Raw genomic sequence first — 23,412 nt, 5'->3', positions numbered from 1 at the left:
TGAAATGATGAACTTTGTACAGCTTTGTGCACCAATGGGCCAATATTTTCAGTATCCTGCCATTTTAGCCAAATTTTGGCCATTTATAGCATTAAGAATGGACAGAACTTACATGTTTTCACAAAAAGGGCTCAATGGTTGGGAACCATTCTGATGCCTGAGTCATAGGTGCCCTTATGACATCATTTCTGTCTTCCCTTCCTTCTTCCTGCCTGAGATGTGGCTGGAAGAGTACAGACCTGAGAGCAATGGAACCATCTAGCTCCTAACTATGGGAAATTTAAGGGATCACAGACCTGAGAGATTTGAACCATCTATTTCCAAGTCATGGGCATTCGATGTTGTGTAAGAGAGAGAGCCAATCTCCCCAAAGTTGCAGGCAGGGAAAGGTGGATTTCACAGTTGTTAAGGATACCAGTCCTACTTGTAGGGTCTCTGGGCAAGGCAAGAGGTTGAGCATGTGGTAGAGTCAGAACTGAATTTACAGAGAGCAACCTACTCTTATCTTTCCCCTCTAAACTCTGATTACAGAAGGATGGCCACGTTTGTCAAATTATAATAGAAGACGTTGATGAAACCACATTACTACATGAAGCGCAGAAGAAAAAGGAGAAAAAAAAACCAGAGGTAGGCCAACAGAGGTTCTCAAAGTTGAAGGGGACCCAAACCTGCAATGTGTCTAACTAAAGTCACCCAGGGGTAACAGTTGTCTTTCTCTGTGGCCCATAGCATGGGATGATCAGGGAATTTGTCACCCTTGTGGCTCAGAATCTGCCTGTGATGCGGGAAATCTGGATTTGATCCCTGGGTTGGGAAGATCTGGAGAAGGGAAAGGCTACCCATTCCAGTATTCTGGCCTGGAGAATTCCATGGATTGAATAGTCCATGGGGTCGCAAAGAGTCAGACACGACTGAGCAACCTTCTCTTTCATTCTCACGTCCATGCATTACTACTGGAAAAAGCATATAGCTTTGACTAGAAGGACCTTTGTCGGCAAAGTAATGTCTCTGCTTTTTAATATGCTGTCTAGATTGGTCATAGCTTTTCTTTGGAGTAAGTGTCTTCTAATTTCATGGCTACAGTCACAATCTGCAGTGATTTTGGAGCCCAAGAAAAAAGTCTGTTTCCATTGTTCCCCATCTATTTGCCATGAAGTGATGGGACCGGATGACATGATCTTATGGGACCGGATGACATGATCTTAGTTTTCTGAAGGCTGAATTTTAAGCCAGCTTTTTCACTCTCTTCTTCCATTTTCATCAAGAGGCTCTTCAGTTCCTGTTTGCTTTCTGTCATAAGGGTGGTGTCATCTGCATATCTGAGGTTATTGATATTTTCCTGGCAATCCTGATTCCAGCTTATGCTTCATCCAGCCCAGCATTTCGCATGATGTACTCTGCATGGAAGTTAAATAGCAGGGTGACAATTTACAGCCTTCATGTACTCCTTTCATGTACAATGGAAGTGAAAGTTGCTCAATTTGAAACCAGTCCATTGTTTGTGTCTGATTCTAGCAGTTGCTTCTTGATCTGCATAAAAATTTCTCAGGAGGCAGGCAAGGGGATCTGGTATTCCCCATCTCTTTAAGAATGTTCCACAGTTTGTTGTGATCCACACAGTCAAAGGCTTTGGCATAGTCAGTAAAGCAGAAGTAATTGTTTTCTGGGATTCTCTTGCTTTTTCTATGATCAGACAGATGTTGGCAATCTGATCTCTGGTTCCTCTGCCTTTTCTAAATCCAGCTTGAACATCTGAAAGTTCTCGGTTTCACGTACTGTTGAAACCTGGCTTGGAGAATTTTGAGCATTACTTTGCTAGCGTGTGAGATGAGTGCAACTGTGCAGTAGTTTGAACATTCTTTGGCATTTCCCTTCTTTGGGATTAGAATGAAAACTGACCTTTTCCAGTCCTGTGGCCACTGCTGAGTTTTCCAAATTTGCTGACATATTGACTGCAGCACTTTCATAGCATCATCTTTTAGGACTTGAAATAGCTCAGCTGGTATTCCATCACATCCACTAGCTTTGTTTGTAGTGATGTTTCCTAAGGCCCACGTGACTTTGGATTCCAGGATGTCTGGCTCTAGGTGAGTGATCACACCATCGTGATTATCTGGGTTGTGAAAATCTTTTTTGTATAGTTCTTCTGTGTATTCTTGCCACCTCTTCTTAATATCTTCTGCTTCTGTTAGGTCCATATAATTTCTGTCCTTTATTGAGCCCATCTTTGCATGAAATGTTCCCTTGGTATCTCTAATTTTCTTGAAAGTATCTGTAGTCTTTCCCATTCTATTGTTCTCCTCTATTTCTTTGCCTTGATTGCTGAGGAAGGCTTTCTTATCTCTCCCTGCTATTCTTTGGAACTCTGCAATCAAATGGGTGTATCTTTCCTTTTCTCCTTTGCTTTTCACGTCCCTTCTTTTCACAGCTATTTGTAAGGCCTCCTCAGACAGCCATTTTGCCTTTTTGCATTTCTTTCTTGAGGATGGTCTTGATCACTGCCTCCTATACAATGTCATGAACCTCCGTTCATAGTTCTTCAGGCACTTTTGCCTATCCGATCTAATCCCTGGAATCTATTTCTCACTTCCACTGTATAATCATAAGGGATTTGATTTAGGTCATACCTGAATGGTCTAGTGATTTTCCCCATTTTCTTCAATTTAAGTCTGAATTTGGCAATAAGGAGTTCACGATCTGAGCCACAGTCAGCTCCCGGTCTTGTTTTTGCTGACTGTATAGAGCTTCTCCATCTTTGGCTGCAAAGAATATAATCAATCTGATTTCTGTATTGACCATCTGGTGATGTCCATGTGTAGAGTCTTCTCATGTGCTGTTGGAAGAGAGTGCTTGCTATGACCAGTGCTTTTTCTTGGCAAAATTCTGTCAGCCTTTGCCCTGCTTCATTTTGTACTCCAAGGTCAAACTTGCCTTTTACTCCAGGTATCTCTTGACTTCCTACTTTTGCATTCCAGTCCCCTATGATGAAAAGGACATCTTTTTTGGGTGTTAGTTCTAGAAGGTCTTATAGGTCATCATATAACCGTTCAACTTCAGCTTCATCGGCATTAGTGGTTGAGGCATAGACTTGGATTACCATGATATTGAATGGTTTGCCTTGGAAATGAACAGAGATCATTCTGTCATTTTTGAGATTGCACCCAAGTACTGCATTTTGGACCCTTTTGTTGACTATGAGGGCTACTCATTTCTTCTAAGGGATTCTTGCCCACAATAGATATAATGGTCATCTGAATTAAATTCACACATTCCAGTCCATTTAGTTCACTGATTCCTATAATGTCAGTGTTCACCCTTGCTATCTCCTGTTTGATCACTTCCAATTTTCTTTGATTCATGGACCAAACATTCTAGGTTCCTATGCAATATTGTTCTTTACAGCATCAGACTTTACTTTCATCACCAGTCACATCCACAACTGGGTGTTAGAAACCCAAGTCTAGAATTGTGTGGGAGTGTCTGTGTGTTTACATGAGTGCATATATATGAGTTAACTGAAGTTCAAGATGTGAGAACCAAAAGAAGTGAAAGTGAGAAATAAATGAGCAGGGCTCCAAACTATGTGGGACAGCAAATATCTAGTTCCATGATTTGACAGAGAAACCAGCAGGTTGTGCATTGGAGCTGGTGTCAGTCATGAAAGGAGAGCAAAGGATGCCCCTTCTCTAGCCTGTGGGTGCGGTCTGAAGGGAAGTGATATGCTTCCCAGGTAGGTATCAGGCCCAGGGTGCAACAGAATAACCCATTGACCCATAAATCATGGTGTTCTTGTTCTAGACTGGCTGAATAAGCCCAAGGAACCAGGTGACAGCTAGGGCAGGTGTGCCCCCAAGCAACATATGAGGACTGTGAGACTCCATGTCCAGCTGTGATGTGTCTGTTAAACCAAGAATGGTGGAGACAGGGCATCTGTCTGGTCTTCTGGCTCTAGCCAGTGGCCTGCTCAGTGCTCAGGAACTACTGAGGAATTGACCATTGTTGACGAAGTATCAAGACCCCTTCCTAGCTCATGCCAGGGCTGAGGTGGGTTGGTAACATTTTCTGAGTGTCCCTTCTTTTTCCTTGTAGCCGCCGCCCCCAGTGGAAAAGCCAAAACCACCCCCAAAGGTGGTTACAAACAATGAGCTACAAGCAATAAAAATCCAGGCCTGGTGGCGGGGCACCCTGGTGCGTAGGACGCTACTGCATGCGGCTCTCAGAGCATGTATCATTCAGTACTGGTGGAAACAGAAGCTGGCAGAGCTGCTGGAGAAGAAACGACGGGCTATGCTGCAGTATTATGCTCGGGAAAAATGGGCAGTGGTCAGGCTACAGTCCTGGGTTCGCATGTGGCGCGTCCGTCTTCGTTACTGCCGTTTGCTCCATGCCGTCCGCATCATCCAAGTCTACTGGCGCTGGCATAATTGCCATACCCGTGGCTTCTTTAGGGGTAGCTATGAACTCACAGCAAGACAGCTAGGACTTGAGCTTGAGATCTTTCTGGGATCACACATCTGTCGGATTACGGACTGCATCCCCTTCCCAATAAAGAACTGATCAGGTCGGGTCCAACACTGTGTCACAAGGTCTCTGTCAGACAAGCTTCAGGAGGTTCTGTCTCAGTGAAGGGTCAAAGTAAATGATGGCAGATATTGGGCATCTCACAGGTCAGCTTTGAGGTTATCTGGGATCCCATTTGAAGGAGGATTCTAAGAGCCGGGGGCTGGATGGGTGGGGTCTGTGATTAATTAGCAGTGGCTGCCATGAGTAGGAGAGATGGGGTTGCAGGGCTTCCAAGTCAGCCAATTCCAGGGAAACTCCTTCATAGTGTGGTCTATAGTTTTCTGTTTTCATTTTGTCAGTGGTTTCCTTTGCTGTGCAAAAGCTTGTAGATGATTAGGTCCCTTTTGCTTATTTTTGCTTTTACTTCTGTTGCCTTAGGAGACTGACTGAAGAAAACCTTGATATGATTTATGTTGGAGAATATTTTGCCTATATTCCATTCTAGGAGTTTTATGGTGTCTTGTCTTATATTTAAGTCTTTAAGCCATTTGTAGGGTTTTTTGTGTGTGTAGGTGTGAGGGTGTATTCTAACTTCATTAATTTACATGGGGCTGTACAACTTCCCAACAGGACTTGCTGAAGAGACTGTCTTTTCCCCATCATGTATTCTCACCTCCTTTGTTGAAGATTAATTGACCATAGGTGATTGATTGATCATGGGCTATCTGTTTGGTTCTCTTGATCCATAAGTCTGTTTCTGGCCAATACCATGTTGTTTGGATTACTGTAGCTTTGTAGTATTTTCTGAAGTCTGGCAGGGTTATGCTTCCTGCTTTGTTCTTTTTCCTCAGGATTTCTTTGGAAATCCTCAGTCTTTTATGGTTCCATATAAATTTTAGGATTATATGTTCCAGTTCTGTGAAAAATTACATGGGTAAGTTAAATCTGGGCTTCCCTGGTGGCTCAGTTCTGTAAAAATCCATTAAATCTGTGGTTTGCTTTGGGTAGCATGGCCATTTTAACAGTGTTATTTCTGTCAATCCTAGAGCATTTCCATTCAATTTAGACCAATTCCCAAAGCGCCGCCCCCCCCACCTGCCTGGGGACAACAGAAGCCCACACAGCCTGGCCTTGGCCATCTCACTCTCTCAATACCTTCCCTGGTGGCTCTGTTAATATCAACTAAATCCAGCAGCTTCCCATCTCAGTGCTTTGCTCATGTTGCCTCATATAGAATTTGAATGGTCTGAGTGTGAATCTAATCATGGATTGGTCACCTGAGAGCCAGATGTGAAATTTTATCCTTTGCCTAGTTCAGCTAGTCAGCAGAACAAAGCCATAGGCAATCATCATTCATTCCTGAAACAACTGCATGAGGAATAAATGAACTGGTCATGTCCTCTACTCTTGCCCTCTACTCCACTTAGGCAAAGCATGTGTATGTCAGCCTTCACTCAAGAATAACTTCTGAGCTCTACCTTCTAAAGAAAGTGGGTCATCTTACCATGAAGAGATCCTTTTATGTATGCTGGATCTACAGGAAATAGGGCAATGTTTTTCAAACTTTACCAATGGTCCCAATGACATGGAGAGTCTCATTAAAGCAGATTGTTGGGCCCAACCCGTCATACCCCCATATCACTGGGGTAGAGTTTAACTATGTGGTGGCTGTAAATGAAAGCAGAACTAAAGTAATGGTGGTTTAAACAAAAAGAGGTTTAAGTTTACAAACAGGTGTTCCAAGCCTGGTACAGTACCCACAAGGTAAGAAATCTTTTTCCCTTACAATCTGTTACTCTGCTATATATGGCCTCTCATCCCAAGGTCACTTCATGATCCAAAATGGCAACTTCAAGATCCATAATTAGATCTGCAATCTAGTCAGTAAAGATGAAAGAGAAGGAGAAAGGCATGCTACTTCTCTTTAAGGGCATATCCTTGAATTTACATATGCTGCTTTTGTGCACAGCTCAGAAGGATATAAAAGAAGATCTAAATAAATAGAAAAAATAAGTCATTGATAATATGACTTTGAGTTGTAAAGTTGTCAATTATCTGTAAGTTAATCTGTAAATTAACCTCAGTTCCAATAAAAATCTCATTAGAAGTTTTTGGGAAATTGCCAAACTGAGGAAAAAGTATCATTTTGAAGAATAAATAAATATGCACAGAAAAAGAGACTGGAAAAATGATCAGTCACATAAAATACATTATAAACTTGTAATAATAACATACTGTGAAGTTGACGCACCAGCTGTTAAGAGTCTAAGGTGAGGAGTAAACATTTATTTAAGGATTTGTAGAATTTCCCCTTTATGCCATTCCCCTCCTTCATGTGTATCATTTGGTGATAGCCCCTCTTCTGCCCTAGTAGGAGAGAGTTTTATTTTCTGGATAATTTAAAGCAAAGAACATCCAAACTCAAGGATTTCATGCACTGCTGAAAGCAGAGGTGAAGTGCCATACTAACATGGAGGGATTGATTGGAAGTGTGTAGGCTGAATAGTGGAACCTCAAGCCCTCTGTGCCAACTCAGCTACCTAAAGGCCTGCAGTCAGCTTTCATTTCCTACCCTCTGACTCAAAGTTTGTGATTCTTCTCTGGGGAATCAGTCCATTATTGTTGCTTGAATAGCAAACGGCCACAAACCTCAGTTGAATGCAACAGTAAAGCATGTTGATCTAGGCTGCATTCAACTGGGGTGGTTTGACTGGGGAAGCTCTGCTCCACATTTCTCATCCTTATCCTCATACCAGCAAGCTACCTAGGCATTTTCTTGTCTTGGCAATGGCAGAAATATGAAATGACAAACATTAATGGACAAAACATTTCAAAGCCAAAGTCAAACTTTCATGTCATGCTGCCTTTATTCTACTGGCCAAAGCAAGTCACATAGCCAGACCCAACACACAGGAGGACAGATTCCATTCCCTTATGCAAAGAAACTTCAAAGTCCCATAGCAAAAGGTGTGAATATAAGGCCTCTAAGAGGCCTCTAAGGCAATCTACCACAGCTTCCAAAGGATAAAACCAATGAGTACTGATGTTTGAAATGAAACCCAACTCTGCCTTATTAGCCCTTACTGCATGGCATCCTAAGCCCCACCATGGACACTGAGTAGCATTCTCCTTTTATACATAAATAGGCAACTTAACATAAATCATTGATATTTTCATAAAGCTGCTTACATGAAAGACTAAGACAAAAACACAAACAGGAAAAAGGGCTTAAAAGAAATAGAGCCAATACTGGGAACAGAAGAAAAAGGTTAAAAAAAAAACCCAAGCTAACAACTATAACTAATTTTCTAGACTGATAAGAGATGATAAATCAGTGAAATAAGAATGATATGCCAGCCTTCAGAATGGGAGAAAATAATAGCAAATAAAGCAACTGACAAGAATTAATCTCCAAACTATACAAGTAGCTCATGCAGCTCAATACCATAAAAATAAATGACCCAATCAAAAAATGGACCAAAGAACTAAACAGGCATTTCTCCAAAGAAGACATACAGATGACTAACAAACATGTGAAAAGATGCTCAACATCACTCATTATCAGAGAAATACAAATCAAAACCACAACAAGGTACCATCTCACGCCGGTCAGAATGGCTTCCATCAAAAAGTCTACAAACAATAAATGCTGGAGAGGGTGTGGAGAAAAGGAAACCTTCTTACACTGTTGGTGGGAATGCAAACTAGTACAGCCACTATGGAGAACAGTGTGGAAATTCCTTTAAAAACCGGAAATAGAACTGCCATATGACCCAGCAATCCCACTGCTGGGCATAACACCAAGGAAGCCATAATTGAAAGAGACACATGTACCCCAACATTCTTTGCAGCACTGTTTACAATAGCTAGGACATGGAAGCAACCTAGGTGTCCACTGGTAGACGAATGGATAAGGAAGTTGTGGTACATATACACAATGGAATATTACTCAGCTATAAAAAAGAATGCATTTGAGTCAGTTCTAATGAGATGGATGAAACTAGAGCCTGTTATACAGAGTGAAGCAAGCCAGAGAGAGAAACACCAATATAGTATATTAATGCATATATATGGAATTTAGAAAGATGGGAACAACGACCCTATATGCACGACAGCAAGAGACACAAATGTAAAGAACAGACTTTGGGACCATGTGGGAGAAGGTGAGAGTGGGACGATATGAGAGAAAAGCATTGAAACATGTATATTATCATATGTAAAACAGATGACCAGTGCAAGTTCAGTGCATGAAGCAGAGCACAAAGCTGGTGCTCTGGGACAACCCAGAGCGATGGGGTGGAGAGGAAGGTGGCAGGGGTTCAGGATGGTGGGACACATGTATACCCATGGCTGATTCATGTCAATGTATGGCAAAAACCACCACAATGTTGCAAAGTAATTAGCCTCCAATTAAAATTAATTAATTTTTTAAAATGGTGTGCCATTTAAAGACTATTCAGAGAACAGGAAAGAGCTCCTGAAAGTTGACTCTTAAAAAAATGGAAAAAGTCTTCTCAAAAGTAACACAGAAAAGACAGAGTTGAAAGATAATGTAGAAAATATTGAAAAATTAGAGGGTTGCTCTATGATCTGACTAATAAGATTTTTATAAGTATTAAAAGCTAGTGGCCAGTGACAAGGCCCTAGCCTGTCAGCTTTGTAGAAGGTGAATTTCCATGAAGAAATTTCCACAGAAAGTAGTGAAACAAGTAAAATGTTTATTAGAAGGACAAAATACAAGTGAATAGAATTGCTTAGGCGGGCTCAGAAAGAGTCCTGTCCTCATGGTAGTTTGAATCACTTATATGGGGCATTTCTTACAGGTTTCTTCTAGCCAGTCATCTTGCTCTTGCCTGGCTGAGTCTATTTGGTTTAACTCAGGGTCCTCCCATGTGTGTGCGTGCATCTCTTAGCCAAGATGGATTCTAGTGAAGAGGCCAAGGATAGGTTGACATCATCTACTAGGGTGGCACCTCCTCCCTTTCTGGCCCCCAAGAAGCCTTTCTGCTCATGTGTAGTCAGAAAGGTCTCTTTGACCTCTAGAATGAGAAATATGTGGTCTCTTTATCTTTTGTCTAGGCAGGGCTCAGCTCCTCTCTTGCTCCTGCTATTATCTTCATCTTGGGAGTATCTCTCCACAGGGGACAAACTTCAGCTGCTCAGCCTGGAGCCCACCTATCTCCTGCCTCAAGTTCACACAGCCAGAAAGAATCTATATCAAGACTGGAACCCAGATACTTACCCTTGAGTCACACCGTGTCTCAGAGAAGTCTCACAGACTGTCTCACACAAGTCTCTAGTCAAGAGAAATGCAAAGTAAAACAGCAAGGTGACACCACTTTGCATTTTCAGTTTAAGGAAAATTAATAATTGACAGAAGTTAGATCGGATCTGCCACTGTGGAGAGCAGTTTGTAAGGATTTTGTGGTGTGGAGGAGCCACCTGTTCTATGACAGCAAGCCACCCTGTGTGTGACCCTGGAGAATGCCTCCCACAGCTGCAGAGTGATAGGAAGATGCTCCTTGCAGCATTGTCTGTTGTAGAGAATCCTTGGAGGTCACTTAAAAATTAATTCAGAGGATAAAAACAGATTATTCTGGGTCATGAGTACATATAGAGTCACTGTTATCAAATTATATATATATAAACATTTTCATAATAAAAAGAGTTTCTATGAAGCTGCATGGGAAGAGAAAGGGAATCAAGAGTGTACTTCATGGTATGGCTGTCAGTAGCACTCTCTTGTCATGATAACGTAAACACTAAGTCATGATCGGACCTAAGTTGCAAATAACCTCATAGGGAAAATGAGGAGAGGAAAATGTGGGGTTGTTTGGAATGGGGCAGAAAAACTAAATCATCTTCTTTGGTGGAAAGTTTATAGATAATACTTTGAAATGAAGAGGCCATGTCAGCCTGTTAACTGAGACCTGGAGAGAGAGAGTGTGAACATAGCTGGGAAGTGACTGTGGAGACAGTCAGAAAACTGATGGCTTTTGAAGCAAGTCTGAATACCTAATTAACTTTAAATGACCACTGCCACTACAGGAGGAGTCTGAGATATTGCCTGTCTCCTAGGTAATGATCATTTGGGAAATTCCTCCTGCCCACTATATTTCAGACAGGATGAAAGGGCTTCTTTTGTTATAAGGAATATAACATTGGCCTGCTAAGTGCAACTCAACAGCTATAGAAGGACAGCAGCTGGAAAGAGGGAGCAGAAATTGACTGAGCTGCACCCATCCCAAACCTTCCTGGGCCCCTTCTGCTCACCATCCATACCCACACTCTTCCCCATTAGAGGAGGGACTTTCTCACCTGTTGAAGAAGGGCACCATTGCACAGAAAATGGGAGGGTGTGGAGAGCAGCCTGAGCCTATGCACCTTCCTCTGCATTATGTGAGCTGCTCTGCTCAGTAGCTGAGGACAGGATGATTTTGTGGGTGGACAAAACCAGAGATCATTCTTGGGACAAGACACACTCTCAGGGGATGTGGTTCTACCAAAGACCCTGGTGCATCCCTAGCAGGAGGGAAATGCAGGTGTTTCCACTTTATACAACAAGTTTGAGCCTGGAGAAGGCAACGTGGTCCTTGGGTCATAGTTGCCCTTGTGACATCATGGCTATCTCCTCATCTACCATCCTTCCTGCCTCTGCCAAGACCAATGGAGCAGCGACCAGAGAGGGATATGAACACCTCAACCACTACCCCAAAACCATGGGCAGTAAATGTTGTGTAAGACTTAGACACTCCCTTCCCCAAGAGTGGGGAGTTGCCCCATGGCCAAGGGAAGCACTAGATGACTTCAAGGACCCTGGAAAAGAACAGGGAGCTGGGGCTTTGGGAACTTTGCACAGAGACTGGTCCTCACTGATGCTTTCTCCCTATGTTCTGATTGCAGAAGCCTGAACCAGATAATGATGATCTAGAGAAAGAGAGGAAAAGGAAGGTAGGTGTGGCCCAGGAGCATGCGGGAACCTCAGACCATTGGCCTTCTGACCCCAGGATCCCTGAAAGTAAAGGCTTCATCTCTAGTCTCACAGGAATCAGCTCAGTGGTGCCTTCCTGTCCTGGTATATTCCCTCCATATTCTGGGTGAGGGAAGGAGAGAGACAGTAGAGAAGCGAGGAATCAGGATACTGACAGGCCACATGGAAGGTGAGACACACCTCAGTGAAAACTAGAGAGCTGGAGAAAGGGCATCCTGGGCCCAGAAGGATATGAGAGTGGTTGAGAGATAGTGAAAGTGTTAGTTGCTCAGCTGTATTCGACTCTTTGCAACCCCATGGACTGTAGCCCTCAGTCTCCTCTGTCTATGGGATTCTCCATGTAAGAATACTGGAGTGGATTGCCATTCCATTCTCCAGGGGATCTTCCTGACAGGGATCCAAGCCAGTCTCCCGCATTTCAGGCAGATTCTTTGCCATCTGAGTCACCAGGAAAGAGTAGTGGAAGTCAAAAGAAATGAGGTGGAGGAAGCTACGAGGGGGGCGTGATGGTGTAAGGCATCAGGAGGTAGCATCACAGGCTGGAATCTGGGCTGAAATGCAAGCTATAAGTTCAGAGTTTAATCCTCATGAGGACCCTTTGGTTCCTTACATCCATGTCTGGTCTTCTGGATCAGAAAGTGTTTCCACTGATTCCATGAACCTGTGAAGACCACAGGGCAAGCATATCCTCATTTTATATAGACAAAGACACTGTGACTCAGAGGGTAAGCAGATGTGTTTGTGGGCATAGACAAGACAGAGGTAGAGCCAGAACCCCACCCAAGGTTCCTGGGCCCTCAGAACCACCAGGGAAAAGGCTGATTGTTCAGAGACAATCAGAGGTCCTTTGTGGCAGACACCACAGCTGTGGTTGATGGTGACAAATTCACTAGGAGTCTTCTGCTTTGCTTGGTTAGTTGCTTCTTGCAAAACAACGCCAGATAGCAAGGATGAAGGCGGCTGGGAAGATCCAGGCCTGGTGGCGTGGAACCCTGGTGCGTAGGACCCTGCTGGCAGCCGCCCTCAGGGCCTGGATGATTCAGTGCTGGTGGAGAACAGTCCTGTGGAGGAAGTTGTATATGCGACGGCAGATCTCATTGAAGATCTATATAATCCAGGAGCAGGCAGCAGTCAAGCTCCAGTCTTGGGTTCGCATGTGGCAGTGCCATCAACGTTACTGCCAGGTGTGCAACGCTGTATGCATACTACAGGCTCCAAAGAGCTGCTTCACCTTTCAGACCAGCAATGTTTCACAGGCACAATATGGAGGTGCTTTCAACCAGCCAGAGTTCCATATTGAAATCCTATCAATCTAAGAGAATACTATAGGGTGGAGAACTGGCTCCACCACCCCAATAAATGTCTGACCAGGTTTTGTGTGTTTCAGTGACTGTCTCAAGATGGGGACCCCAAAGATTCAGGCCCTGCCCTCTTCTACTCAGGGAATACTTCAATATAGGTATCTCTCCCTCCTACCCCCACTCCTGCCCCTCAGTGCCTATGGCCCCTGTTTGGACCCACAGTAGCCATGTGCCACTGTATCCAAATCAGAAACTGCTGCCTGAGGGTGACCTCATATATGCAGAGCCAGATGTCCCATTCCACATCTCCATCATCAGTCTTGTCTCCTAAACTCGCAATTGGGAGGCATTAGGCTTTGTATTTCTGAAGACTCTGGGTACCTCCTCATATGAGAGTGAAGGCATGCTACACACTCTCAGCCTGCCACTGGGACCCAGCGAGGATTGCACCCATTGGCTTTCTGTTTGACAAGCCCCAGACAGAAGTCAGGTACTTGGCTGGCTGTCCTGGGAACAGAGCAGCCCAGAGAAATCACAGGAGGCTGGCCTGAGTGATGACTGGAGACAAGGTTTTGCAAGCTTCATGCTAATTTAGATTCTATTTTCTTTTTTAAAATTAATTTATTTGGCTGTGTTGGGTCTTAGTTGTAGCACATCATGGGGTCTTTGTTGTATCTGGATGTTATTTTCTTTGGGAAATAGCAGATACCATGATCTTAAGGAATCTTAGTATTGCCTCCACCCTCCCCCATCACTGCAAGCTTCTCAAGGGTGCTAAACACAAGTAAGGCTCCCACTGATATCAAACACCTCCATTCTATGTATGACACCATTCTTCATGATTTCAACATTGACTGGATGATGCCCCCATGCTTCTTGCCTCTCACCTCCTGTGATTTTGACTTCCACCCTAGCTTAGTCATTCATTCCTGTGACTGCACTGAAGACCATTGTTTCTGAGGCTGTCTATGGGGAAAGACCATTTTTTTAAAATGCTCAATCCTTCATAGGCCAATTATTTTGTAAAACAAGCAAATTTTGATGAAAATAAATGGAAAAGCATATAGAATACAAGGCTTGCTTTTAATTATTAGAACATACATAAAATTACTATTTCAAATAGCTTTCAGTTCAGTCACTCAGTCGTGTCCAACACTTTGCGACCCCATGAACCGCAGCACGCCAGGCCTCCCTGTCCATCACCAACTCCTGGAGTTCACCCAAACCCACGTCCATTGAGTCAGTGATGCCATCCAACCATCTCATCCTCTGTCGTCCCCTTCTCCTCCTACCCTCAACCTTTCCCAGCATCAGGGCCTTTTCAAATGAGTCAGCCCTTCACATCAGGTGGCCAAAGTATTGGAGTTTCAGTTTCAACATAAGTCCTTCCAGTGAACACCCAGGACTGATCTCCTTTAGGATGGACTGGTTGGATCTCCTTGTGGTCCAAGGGACTCTCAAGAGTCTTCTCCAACACCACATTTCGAAAGCATCAATTCTTTGGCACTAAGCTTTCTTTATAGTCTGACTCTTACATCCATACATGACCACTGGAAAAACCATAGCCTTGACTAGACAGACCTTTGTTGACAAAGTAATGTCTCTGCTTTTCAATATGCTGTCTAGGTTGGTCATAACTATCCTTTCAAGGAGTAAGCATCTTTTAATTTTATGGCTGCAGTCACCATCTGCAGTGATTTTGGAGCCCAAAATAATAAAGTCACCACTGTTTCCACTGTTACCCCATCTATTTGCCATGAAGTAATGGGACCGGATGCTATGATCTTAGTTTTCTGAATGTTGAGCTTTAAGCCAACTTTTTCACTCTCCTCTTTCACATTCATCAAGAGGCTCTTTAGTTCTTCTTCACTTTCTGCCATAAGGGTGGTGTCATCTGCATATCTGACGTTATTGATATTTCTCCTGGCAATCTTGGTTCCAGCTTGTGCTTCCTCCAGCCCAGCGTTTCTCATGATGTACTCTGCATATAAGTTAAATAAGCAGGGTGACAATATACAGCCTTGATGTACTCCTTTCCATATTTGGAACCAGTCTGTTGTTCCATGTCCAGTTCTAACTGTTGCTTCCTGACCTGCATATAGGTTTCTCAAGAGGCCGGTCAGGTGGTCTGGTATTCCCATCTCCTTCAGAATTTCCCACAGTTTATTGTGATCCACACAGTCGAAGTCTTTGGCATAGTCAATAAAGGAGAAATAGATGTTTTTCTGGAACTCTCTTGCTTTTTCAATGATCCAGCAGATATTGGCAATTTGATCTCTGGTTCCTCTGCCTTTTCTAAAACCAGCTTGAACATCTGGAAGTTCACGGTTCACGTATTGCTGAAGCCTGGCTTGGAGAATTTTGAGCATTACTTTACTAACGTGTGAGATGAGTGCAATTGTGGGGTAGCTGAACATTCTTTGGCATTGCCTTTCTTTGGGATTGGAATGAAAACTGACCTTTTCCAGTCCTGTGGCCACTGCTGAGTTTTCCAAATTTGCTGGCATATTGAGTGCAGCACTTTCACAGCATCATCTTTCAGGATTTGAAATAGCTCAACTGGAATTCCATCACCTCCACTAGCTTTGTTCATAGTAATGCTTTCTAAGGCCCACTTGACTTCACATTCCAGGATGTCTGGCTCTAGGTGAGTGATCACACCATTGTGATTATCTGGGTCATGAAGATCTTTTTTGTACAGTTCTTCTGTGTATTCTTGCCACCTCTTCTTAATATCTTCTGCTTCTGTTAGGTCTATACCATTTCTGTCCTTTATTGAGCTCATCTTTGCATGAAATGTTCCCTTGGTATCTCTAATTTTCTTGAAGAGATCTCTAGTCTTTCCCATTCTGTTGTTTTCCTCTATTTCTTTGCATTGATTGCTGAGGAAGGCTTTCTTATCTCTTCTGGCTATTCTTTGGAACTCTGCATTCAAATGGGAATATCTTTCCTTTTCTCCTTTGCTTTTTGCTTCTCTTCTTTTCACAGCTATTTGTAAGCCCTCCTCACAAAGCCATTTTGCTTTTGCATTTGTTTTTCTTGGGGATGGTCTTGATCCCTGTATCCTGTACAATGTCATGAACCTTCATCCATAATTCATCAGGCTCTCTGTCTATCAAATCTAGTCCCTTAAATCTATTTCTCACTTCCACTGTATATTCATAAGGGATTTGATTTAGGTCATACCTGAATGGTCTAGTGGTTATCCGTACTCTCTTCAGTTTAAGTCTGAATTTGGCAATAAGGAGTTCATGATCTGAGCCACAGTCAGCTCCCAGTCTTGTTTTTGCTGACTGTATAGAGCTTCTCCATCTTTGGTTGCAAAGAATATAATCAATCCGATTTCGATGTTGGCCATCTGGTGATGTCCATGTGTAGAGTCTTCTCTTGTGCTGTTGGAAGAGGGTGTTTGCTATGACCAGTGCATTTTCTTGGCAAAACTTTTAGCCTTTGCCCTGCTTCATTCCATACTCCAAGGCCAAATTTGCCTGTTACTCCAGTGTTTCTTGACTTCCTACTTTTTGCATTCCAGTCCCCTGGATGAAAAGATGAAAAGGACATCTTTTTTGGGTGTTTGTTCTAAAAGGTCTTGTAGGTCTTCATAGAACCGTTCAACCTCGGCTTCTTCAGTGTTACTGGTTGGGGCATAGGCTTGGATTACCGTGATATTGAATGGTTTGCCTTGGAAACAAACAGAGATCATTCTGTCGTTTTTGAGATTGCATCCAAGTACTGCATTTCGGACTCTTGTTGACTATGATAGCTACTCCATTTCTTCTAAGGGATTCCTGCCCACAGTATTAGATATAATGGTCATGTGAGTTAAATTCACCCATTCTAGTCCATTTTAGTTCGCTGATTCCTAGAATGTCGACATTCACTCTTGCCATCTCCTGTTTGACCACTTCCAATTTGCCTTGATTCATGGACCTAACATTCCAAGTTCCTATGCAATATTGCTCTTTACAGCATCAGACCTTGCTTCTAACACCAGTCCCATCCACCACTGGGTATTGTTTTTGTTTTGGCTCCATCCCTTCATTCTTTCTGGAGTTATTTCTTCACTGATCTCCAGTAGCATATTGGGCACCTACTGACCTGGGGAGTTTCTCTTTCAGTATCCTATCATTTTGCCTTCTCATACTGTTCATGGGGTTCTCAAGGCAAGAATACTGAAGTGGTTTGCCATTCCCTTCTCCAGTGGACCACATTCTGTCAGACCTCTCCACCATGACCCTACCGTCATGGGTGGCCCCACACGGCATGGCTTAGTTTCATTGAGCTAGACAAGACTGGTCCTGTGATCAAGTTGGCTAGCTTTCTGTGATTATGGTTTTAGTGTGTCTGCCCTCTGATGCCCTCTCGCAACACCTACCGTCTTACTTGGGTTTCTCTTACCTTGGACAAGGGGTATCTTCTCACGCCACCCCTCCTGACCTTGAACGTGGAGTAGCTCCTCTCGGCCCTCCTGTGCCCGCGCAGCAGCCGCTCCTTGGAGGTGGGGTAGCTCCTCTCAGGCGGGGCTCCTGACCTCCAGGGTGGGGTAGTTCCTCTCTGCCATCGCCCCTGACCTCGGACGTGGGGAAGCTCCTCTCAGCCGCCGCTCCTGCACTGTTGCGGCCTGGTCCTCTCGGTCGCTACCCCTGACCTTGCGCGAGGGGTAGCTCCTCACGGCCGCGCTTCCTGCGCGGTCCGTTGCAGCTGGCGCGCTTCCTGCGCGGTCCGTCTTTTAAAAAAATTCCATTGGAGTATACATGATTTGTTGTTGTTCAGTTGCTCAGTCATGTCTGACTCTTTGCGAGCCCATGGACTGCAGCACACCAGGCTTCCCTGTCCTTTATCTCCCAGAGTTTGTTCAAACTCATGTCCATTGAGTCAGTGATGCCATCCAACCATCTCATCCTCTGTCATCCCCTTCTTGTGCCTTTTGTCTTTCCCAACATTAGGGCCTTTTCCAATGAGCCAGCTCTTCGCATCAGGTGGCCAAAGTATTGGAGTTTCAGCTTCAGCATCAGTCCTTCCATGAATATTCAGGACTGATTTCCTTTAGGATGGACTGGTTGGATCTATTTGCAGTTCAAAGGACTCTCAAGAGTCTTCTCCAACACCGCAGTTCAAAGCATCAGTTCTTTGGTGCTCAGCCTTCTTTATGGTCCAGCTCTCAACATCCATACGTTACTACTGGAAAAACCATAGCTTTGACTAGACAGACCTTTCATGGAAAAGTAATGTCTCTGCTTTTTAACATGCTGACTAGGTTTGTCATAGCTTTTCTTCCCAGGAGCAAACGTGTTTAAATTTTGTGGCTGCAGTCACCATCCACAGTGATTTTGGAGCCCAAGAAAATAAAGTCTGTCACTGTTTCCACTGTTTCCCTATCTATTTGCCATGAAGTGATGGGACCAGATGCCATGATCTTAGTTTTCTGTATGTTGAGGTTTAAGCCAACTTTTTCACTCTCCTCTTTCACCTTCATCAAGAGGCTCTTTAGTTCCTCTTTGCTTTCTGCCATAAGGGTGGTATCGTCTTCCTATCTGAGGTTATTGATATTTCTCCCAGCAGTCTTGATTCCAGCTTGTGCTTCATCCTACCTGGCATTTCACGTGATGTACTCTGCATAGAAGTTAAATAAGCAGGGTGACAACATACAGCCTTTGTGTACTCCTTTCCCAATTTTGAACCAGTCTATTGTTCCGTGTCTAGTTCTAACTATTACTTCTTACATACAGGTTTTTTAGGAGGCAGGTAAAGTGGTCTGGTATTCCCATCTCTTTAAAAATTTTCCACAGTTTATTGTGATCCACACAGTTGAAGCCTTTAGCATAGTCAGTGAAGCAGAAGTAGGTGTTCTTGCTAGAATTCTCTTGCTTTTTTGATGATCCAATGGATGTTGACAATTTGATCCATGGTTCCTCTGCCTTTTCTAAATCCAGCTTGTACACCTGGAAGTTCACAGTTCAAGTACTGTTGAAGCTTGGCTTGAAGGATTTTGAGCATGACCTTGCTAGCATGTGAAATGAGTGATATTGTGAGGTAGTTTGAACCTTCTTTGGCATTGCCCTTCTTTGGGATTGGAATGAAAACTGGACCTTTTCCAGTCCTGTGGCCACTGCTGAGTTTTCCAAATTTGCTGGCATATTGAGTGCAGCACTTTCACAGCATCATCTTTGAGGATTTGAAATAGCTCATCTGGAATTCCATCACCTCTACTAGCTTTGGCCCTACACGGCATGGCTCATAGTTTCACTGAGTAGACAAGGCTGTGAACCATGTGATCAGTTTGGTTAGTTTTCTGTGATTATGGTTTTCATTCTGTCTGCCCTCTGACGGATCATATTTGATTTACAATGTTGTAATAGTTTCTGCTGTGCAGCAAGGTGGATCAGTTGTACATATACATATATCCACTCTTTAGATTCTTTTCCCATATAAGTCATTATAGAATATTGAACAGAGTTCTCTGTGCTATACAGTAGGTTCATCTGTTTAATATATACTAATGTGTGTATGTCAATCCTGATCTCCTAATTTATCCCTCCCTCCATTACCCAAACATGTGTTTGTTTTCTACATCTGTGACTCTATTTTGGCTTTGTAAATAGGTTATAACCTTGCTTCCTGACCTGAAGATTTTACATTATTTCCTGTCTCTTCAAATGGTCAGTTCTCCCTCTTTTCTTCTTAACCTCAAATGATGATATTACCACACACTTAATGGAGGAAACAGCAGCAGACTGGAACCCATCTTGCTATCATCTCATCCTCCATCTCAGCATCATTTGCACCACACTTTTTGCCTTCCTTGAGTTGAAATGAACTGTCTTTGCCCTATCTGAGGCTACCCCCTCCACTTTGCTCTTCTTTTATTCTTTTTTTATATTTTGTTCACTGTCACCTCTTACCTTTGCAATGATGTCATCCTGTAATTTCATTTCTCTGAATCAGTTTCCACCTTTTCACCAAGTCATTCCCATCAGCCTACAAACTATCCCCCATAATTAAAAAGTCCATGCTTGTCTATCTCCTATTCCAGGTTTTACATCTCCTCAAAGCAAAATATGTTGTCACTGCCTCCCCTTCTATTGTTCCCATTCTCTCCTAAACTCACTCCAATTGGGCTTTCCTTTCCTCCAACTCCATAGAAATAATACTAATCAAAAGTACTCAATGAGAGAGACTGTTGGCAAAAATGACCAAAATTAGGGACTTCCCTGGTGGTCCAGTTGCTAAGAATCTGCATTTCCACTGCAGGGGACACAAGTTCAATCCCTGGTTAGGGAACTAAGATCCCACATACCACACAGTGCTACCAAAAAAAAAAAAAATTACCTTCCTTGACTGTTCACCCAGTCTGCTTGATTCAGAGGAATTCTCTCTGAATACTCAATTTTACTTTCCTCCATTCATTCCCTTCCACATCAGTCCACCATAAAATGCTGTTGGCTCCATCTCTGAAATACAACAGTATCTGCAATATAAGAGATGAATGAAGATTAGAAAAACTAGATCTCTCACACATTGCTCATGGAAATATAAAATGGAGTAACTGCTGTGAAAAACAGTTTTGTAGTCTCTCAGAAAGTTAATTACGGAATTATGAACAACCCAGCTCCTAGAGAGAACTGAAGACATATACCCAAGACATATACCCAAGAGAACTGAAAACATATGTTCAAATGAAAGCTTCTACAACATTTCGTAGTTAGATAATAGCTAAAAACTTGAAAACAACCCAAATTGGTGAAAGACTAAATAAATCATAGTATCTTCATACAGTGGTATACTGCACAACAATAGAAGTGAACAACTGCTACATACAATTGTATGGACCTCAAGGAAAAGTACAGACCTGACATTGATAGAACCATCTGCCTTCCAACTATGGGGAAATCTAAGGGATTGCAGACCTGAGGGATTTGAACCAATATTCCCAAGTCATGGGCATTCGATGTTGTATAAGAGAGAGAGTCAACTACACATGGGCATCACCAGATGGTCAACACCGAAATCAGATTGATTATATTCTTTGCAGCCAAAGATGGAAAAGCTCTATAGAGTCAGCAAAAACAAGACTGAGAGCTGACTGTGGCTCAGATCATGAACTCCTTATTGCCAAATTCAGACTTAAATTGAAGAAAGTAGGGAAAACCATTAGACCATTTAGGTACTACCTAAATTGAATTCCTAATGATTATACAGTGGAAGGGAGAGAGAGATTTAAGCGACTAGATCTGATAGACAGAGTGCCTGAGGAACTATGGACGGGTTTCATGAAATTGTACAGGAGACAGGGGTCAAGACCATCCCCAAGAAAAAGATATGCAAAAAAGCAAAATGGCTCTCTGAGGAGGCCTTACAAATAGCTGTGAAAAGAAAAGAAGCAGAAAGCAAAGGAGAAAAGGAAAGATACACCCATTTGAATGCAGAGTTCCAAAGAATAGCAAGGAGAGATAAGAAAGCCTTCCTCAGTGATCAGTGCAAAGTAATAAAGGAACACAATAGAATGGGAGTGACTAGAGATCTCTGCAAGAAAATTCGAGATACCAAGGGAAAATTTCATGCAAAGATGGGCTCAATAAAGGACAGAAATGGTATGAACCTAACAAGAGCAGAAGATATTAAGAATAAGTCACAAGAATATACAGAAGAACTGTACAAAAAAGATCTTCACAATCCAGATAATCACGATGTTGTGCTCACTCACCTAGAGTCAGACATCCTGGAAAGTGAAGTCAAGTGAACTTTAGGAAGAATCACTAGGAACAAACCTAGTGGAGGTGATGGAATTCCAGTTAAACTATTTCAAATCCTAAAAGATGATGCTGTGATAGTGCTGCACTCATTGTGCCAGCAAATTTGGAAAATGCAACAGTGACCACAGGACTGGAAAAGGTCAGTTTTCATTCCAATCCCAAAGAAAGGCAATGCCAAAGAATGCTCAAATTACCCCACAATTGCACTCATCTCACACACTAGTAGAGCAATGCTCAAAATTCTCCAAACCAGGCTTCAACAATACGTGAACTGTGAATTTCCATATGTTCAAGCTGGTTTTAAAAAAGGCAGAGGAACCAGAGATCAATTGCCAACGTCTGCTGGATCATCAAAAAAGCAAGAGAGTTCCAGAAAAACATCTATTTCTGTTCTATGACTATACCAAAGTCTTTGACTGTGTGGATTACAGTAAACTCTGGAGAATTTGAAAGAGATGGGAATTCCAGCCCATCTGATCTGCCTCTTGAGAAATTTGTATGCAGGTCAGGTAGCAATAGTTAGAAATGGACATGGAACAGCAGACTGGTTCCAAATAGGAAAGGAGTATGTCAAGGCTGTATATCGTCACCCTGCTTAATTAGCTTGTATGCAGTGTACATCATGAGAAACACTGGGCTAGATGAAGAGCAAGCTGGAATCAAGATTGCCAGGAGAAATATCAATAACGTCAGATATGCAAATGACACCACCCTTATGGCAGAAGATGAAGAAGAACTAACGAGCCTTTTGATGAAAGTGAGAGAAGAGAGTGAAAAAGTTGGCTTAAAGCTCAACATTCAGAAAAGTAAGATCATGGCATCCAGTCCCATCACTTTAAAGCAAATAGATAAACAGTGGAAACAGTGGCAGACTTTATTTTCTTGGGCTCCAAAGTCACTGCCAATGGTGATTGCAACCATGAAAATTAAAAGATGGTTACTCCCTGGAAGAAAAGTTATGACACACCTAGACAGCATATTAAAAAGCAGAGACATAATTTGCCAACAAAGATCTAACTAGTCAAAGCTATGGTTTTTCCAGTAGTCATGTATGGATGTGAGTGTTGGACTATAAAGAAAGCTGAGCACTGAAGAATAGATGCTTTTGAACCTTGGTGTTGGAGAAGACTCTTGAGAGTCCCTTGGACTGTAAGGAGATCCAGCCAGTCCATCCTAAAGGAAATCATCCCTGAATATTCATTGCAAGGGCTGTTGCTAAAGCTGAAACTCCAGTATTTGACTACCTGATGCAAAGAGCTGACTCATTTGAAAAGACCCTGATGTTGGGTAAGATTGAAGACGGCAGGAGAAGGGGACGCCAGAGGATGAGATGGCTGGATAGCATCACCGACTCAATGGACCTGAGTTTGGTTAGACTCCTGTAGTTGGTGATGGACACAGAGGCCTGGACTGCTGCAGTCCATGCTGTCTCAATGATTCAGACACAACTGAGCGACTGAACTGACAGACTGACTCTAGAATTTAATGTTGACATTAAGACATATTATCAATAGATTGTGAAGAACAAGGTCTAGTCTGTTCAAGAATAATATAAAAAGCAATGATCACCTTCTCCATTTCCATTATCAAGATTAAATACCACTGACTTCTCTTAATTATTTCATGGGTATTACAATGTGAGTACATTTTACATCCACTTAAATGAGGAACATGAACAACAATGAAGAAAAGCAAAAACTTAAAATTTGACTCTCCTTACACAGCAAAGCAGTAATAATGACTTTTTGAGAAAAGTACTAGCTACCTCTCTTGTCCAAATACTTTCAGTAAATGTGCTATCTTTAAGTGAAATAGGTATATATTTGGCATGAACAAGTGCATATTCAAATAATGTTATAGAAAT

At 42.7% G+C, this 23,412-nt stretch overlaps 1 protein-coding gene and 1 pseudogene across 1 annotated transcript; both read left to right on the top strand.

The window, feature by feature from the left end:
- The first annotated feature begins 536 nt into the window (after window positions 1-536).
- Window positions 537-23,412, top strand: part of LOC110126428 (small ribosomal subunit protein eS7-like) — a 37,672-nt pseudogene continuing 14,796 nt past the window's right edge.
- IQCF3 (IQ motif containing F3) lies at window positions 10,589-12,866 on the top strand. The gene is made up of 3 exons (XM_020876063.2): window positions 10,589-11,240; window positions 11,407-11,454; window positions 12,412-12,866. Exons 1-3 carry the CDS (start codon window positions 10,935-10,937, stop codon window positions 12,808-12,810), a joined length of 753 nt encoding a protein of 250 aa, XP_020731722.1. The 5' UTR covers window positions 10,589-10,934; the 3' UTR covers window positions 12,811-12,866.

This window comes from Odocoileus virginianus, chromosome 26 (genome assembly GCF_023699985.2).
Source record: "Odocoileus virginianus isolate 20LAN1187 ecotype Illinois chromosome 26, Ovbor_1.2, whole genome shotgun sequence".
Taxonomy (NCBI): Eukaryota; Metazoa; Chordata; class Mammalia; order Artiodactyla; family Cervidae; genus Odocoileus; species Odocoileus virginianus.
Note: the sequence above shows the minus strand (reverse complement) of the source record. Positions and strands in the feature narration are given on the sequence as shown.

Excerpts from the sequence above, each read along its gene's own strand:
- IQCF3 (XM_020876063.2), top strand. The coding sequence starts at position 10,935 with ATGATTTTGTGGGTGGACAAAACCAGAGATCATTCTTGGGACAAGACA. Across the intron at positions 11,241-11,406 it reads CCATGGGCAGTAAATGTTGT|AAGCCTGAACCAGATAATGA; the intron begins GTAAGACTTAGA and ends TTCTGATTGCAG. Across the intron at positions 11,455-12,411 it reads AGAAAGAGAGGAAAAGGAAG|TTGCTTCTTGCAAAACAACG; the intron begins GTAGGTGTGGCC and ends TTGCTTGGTTAG.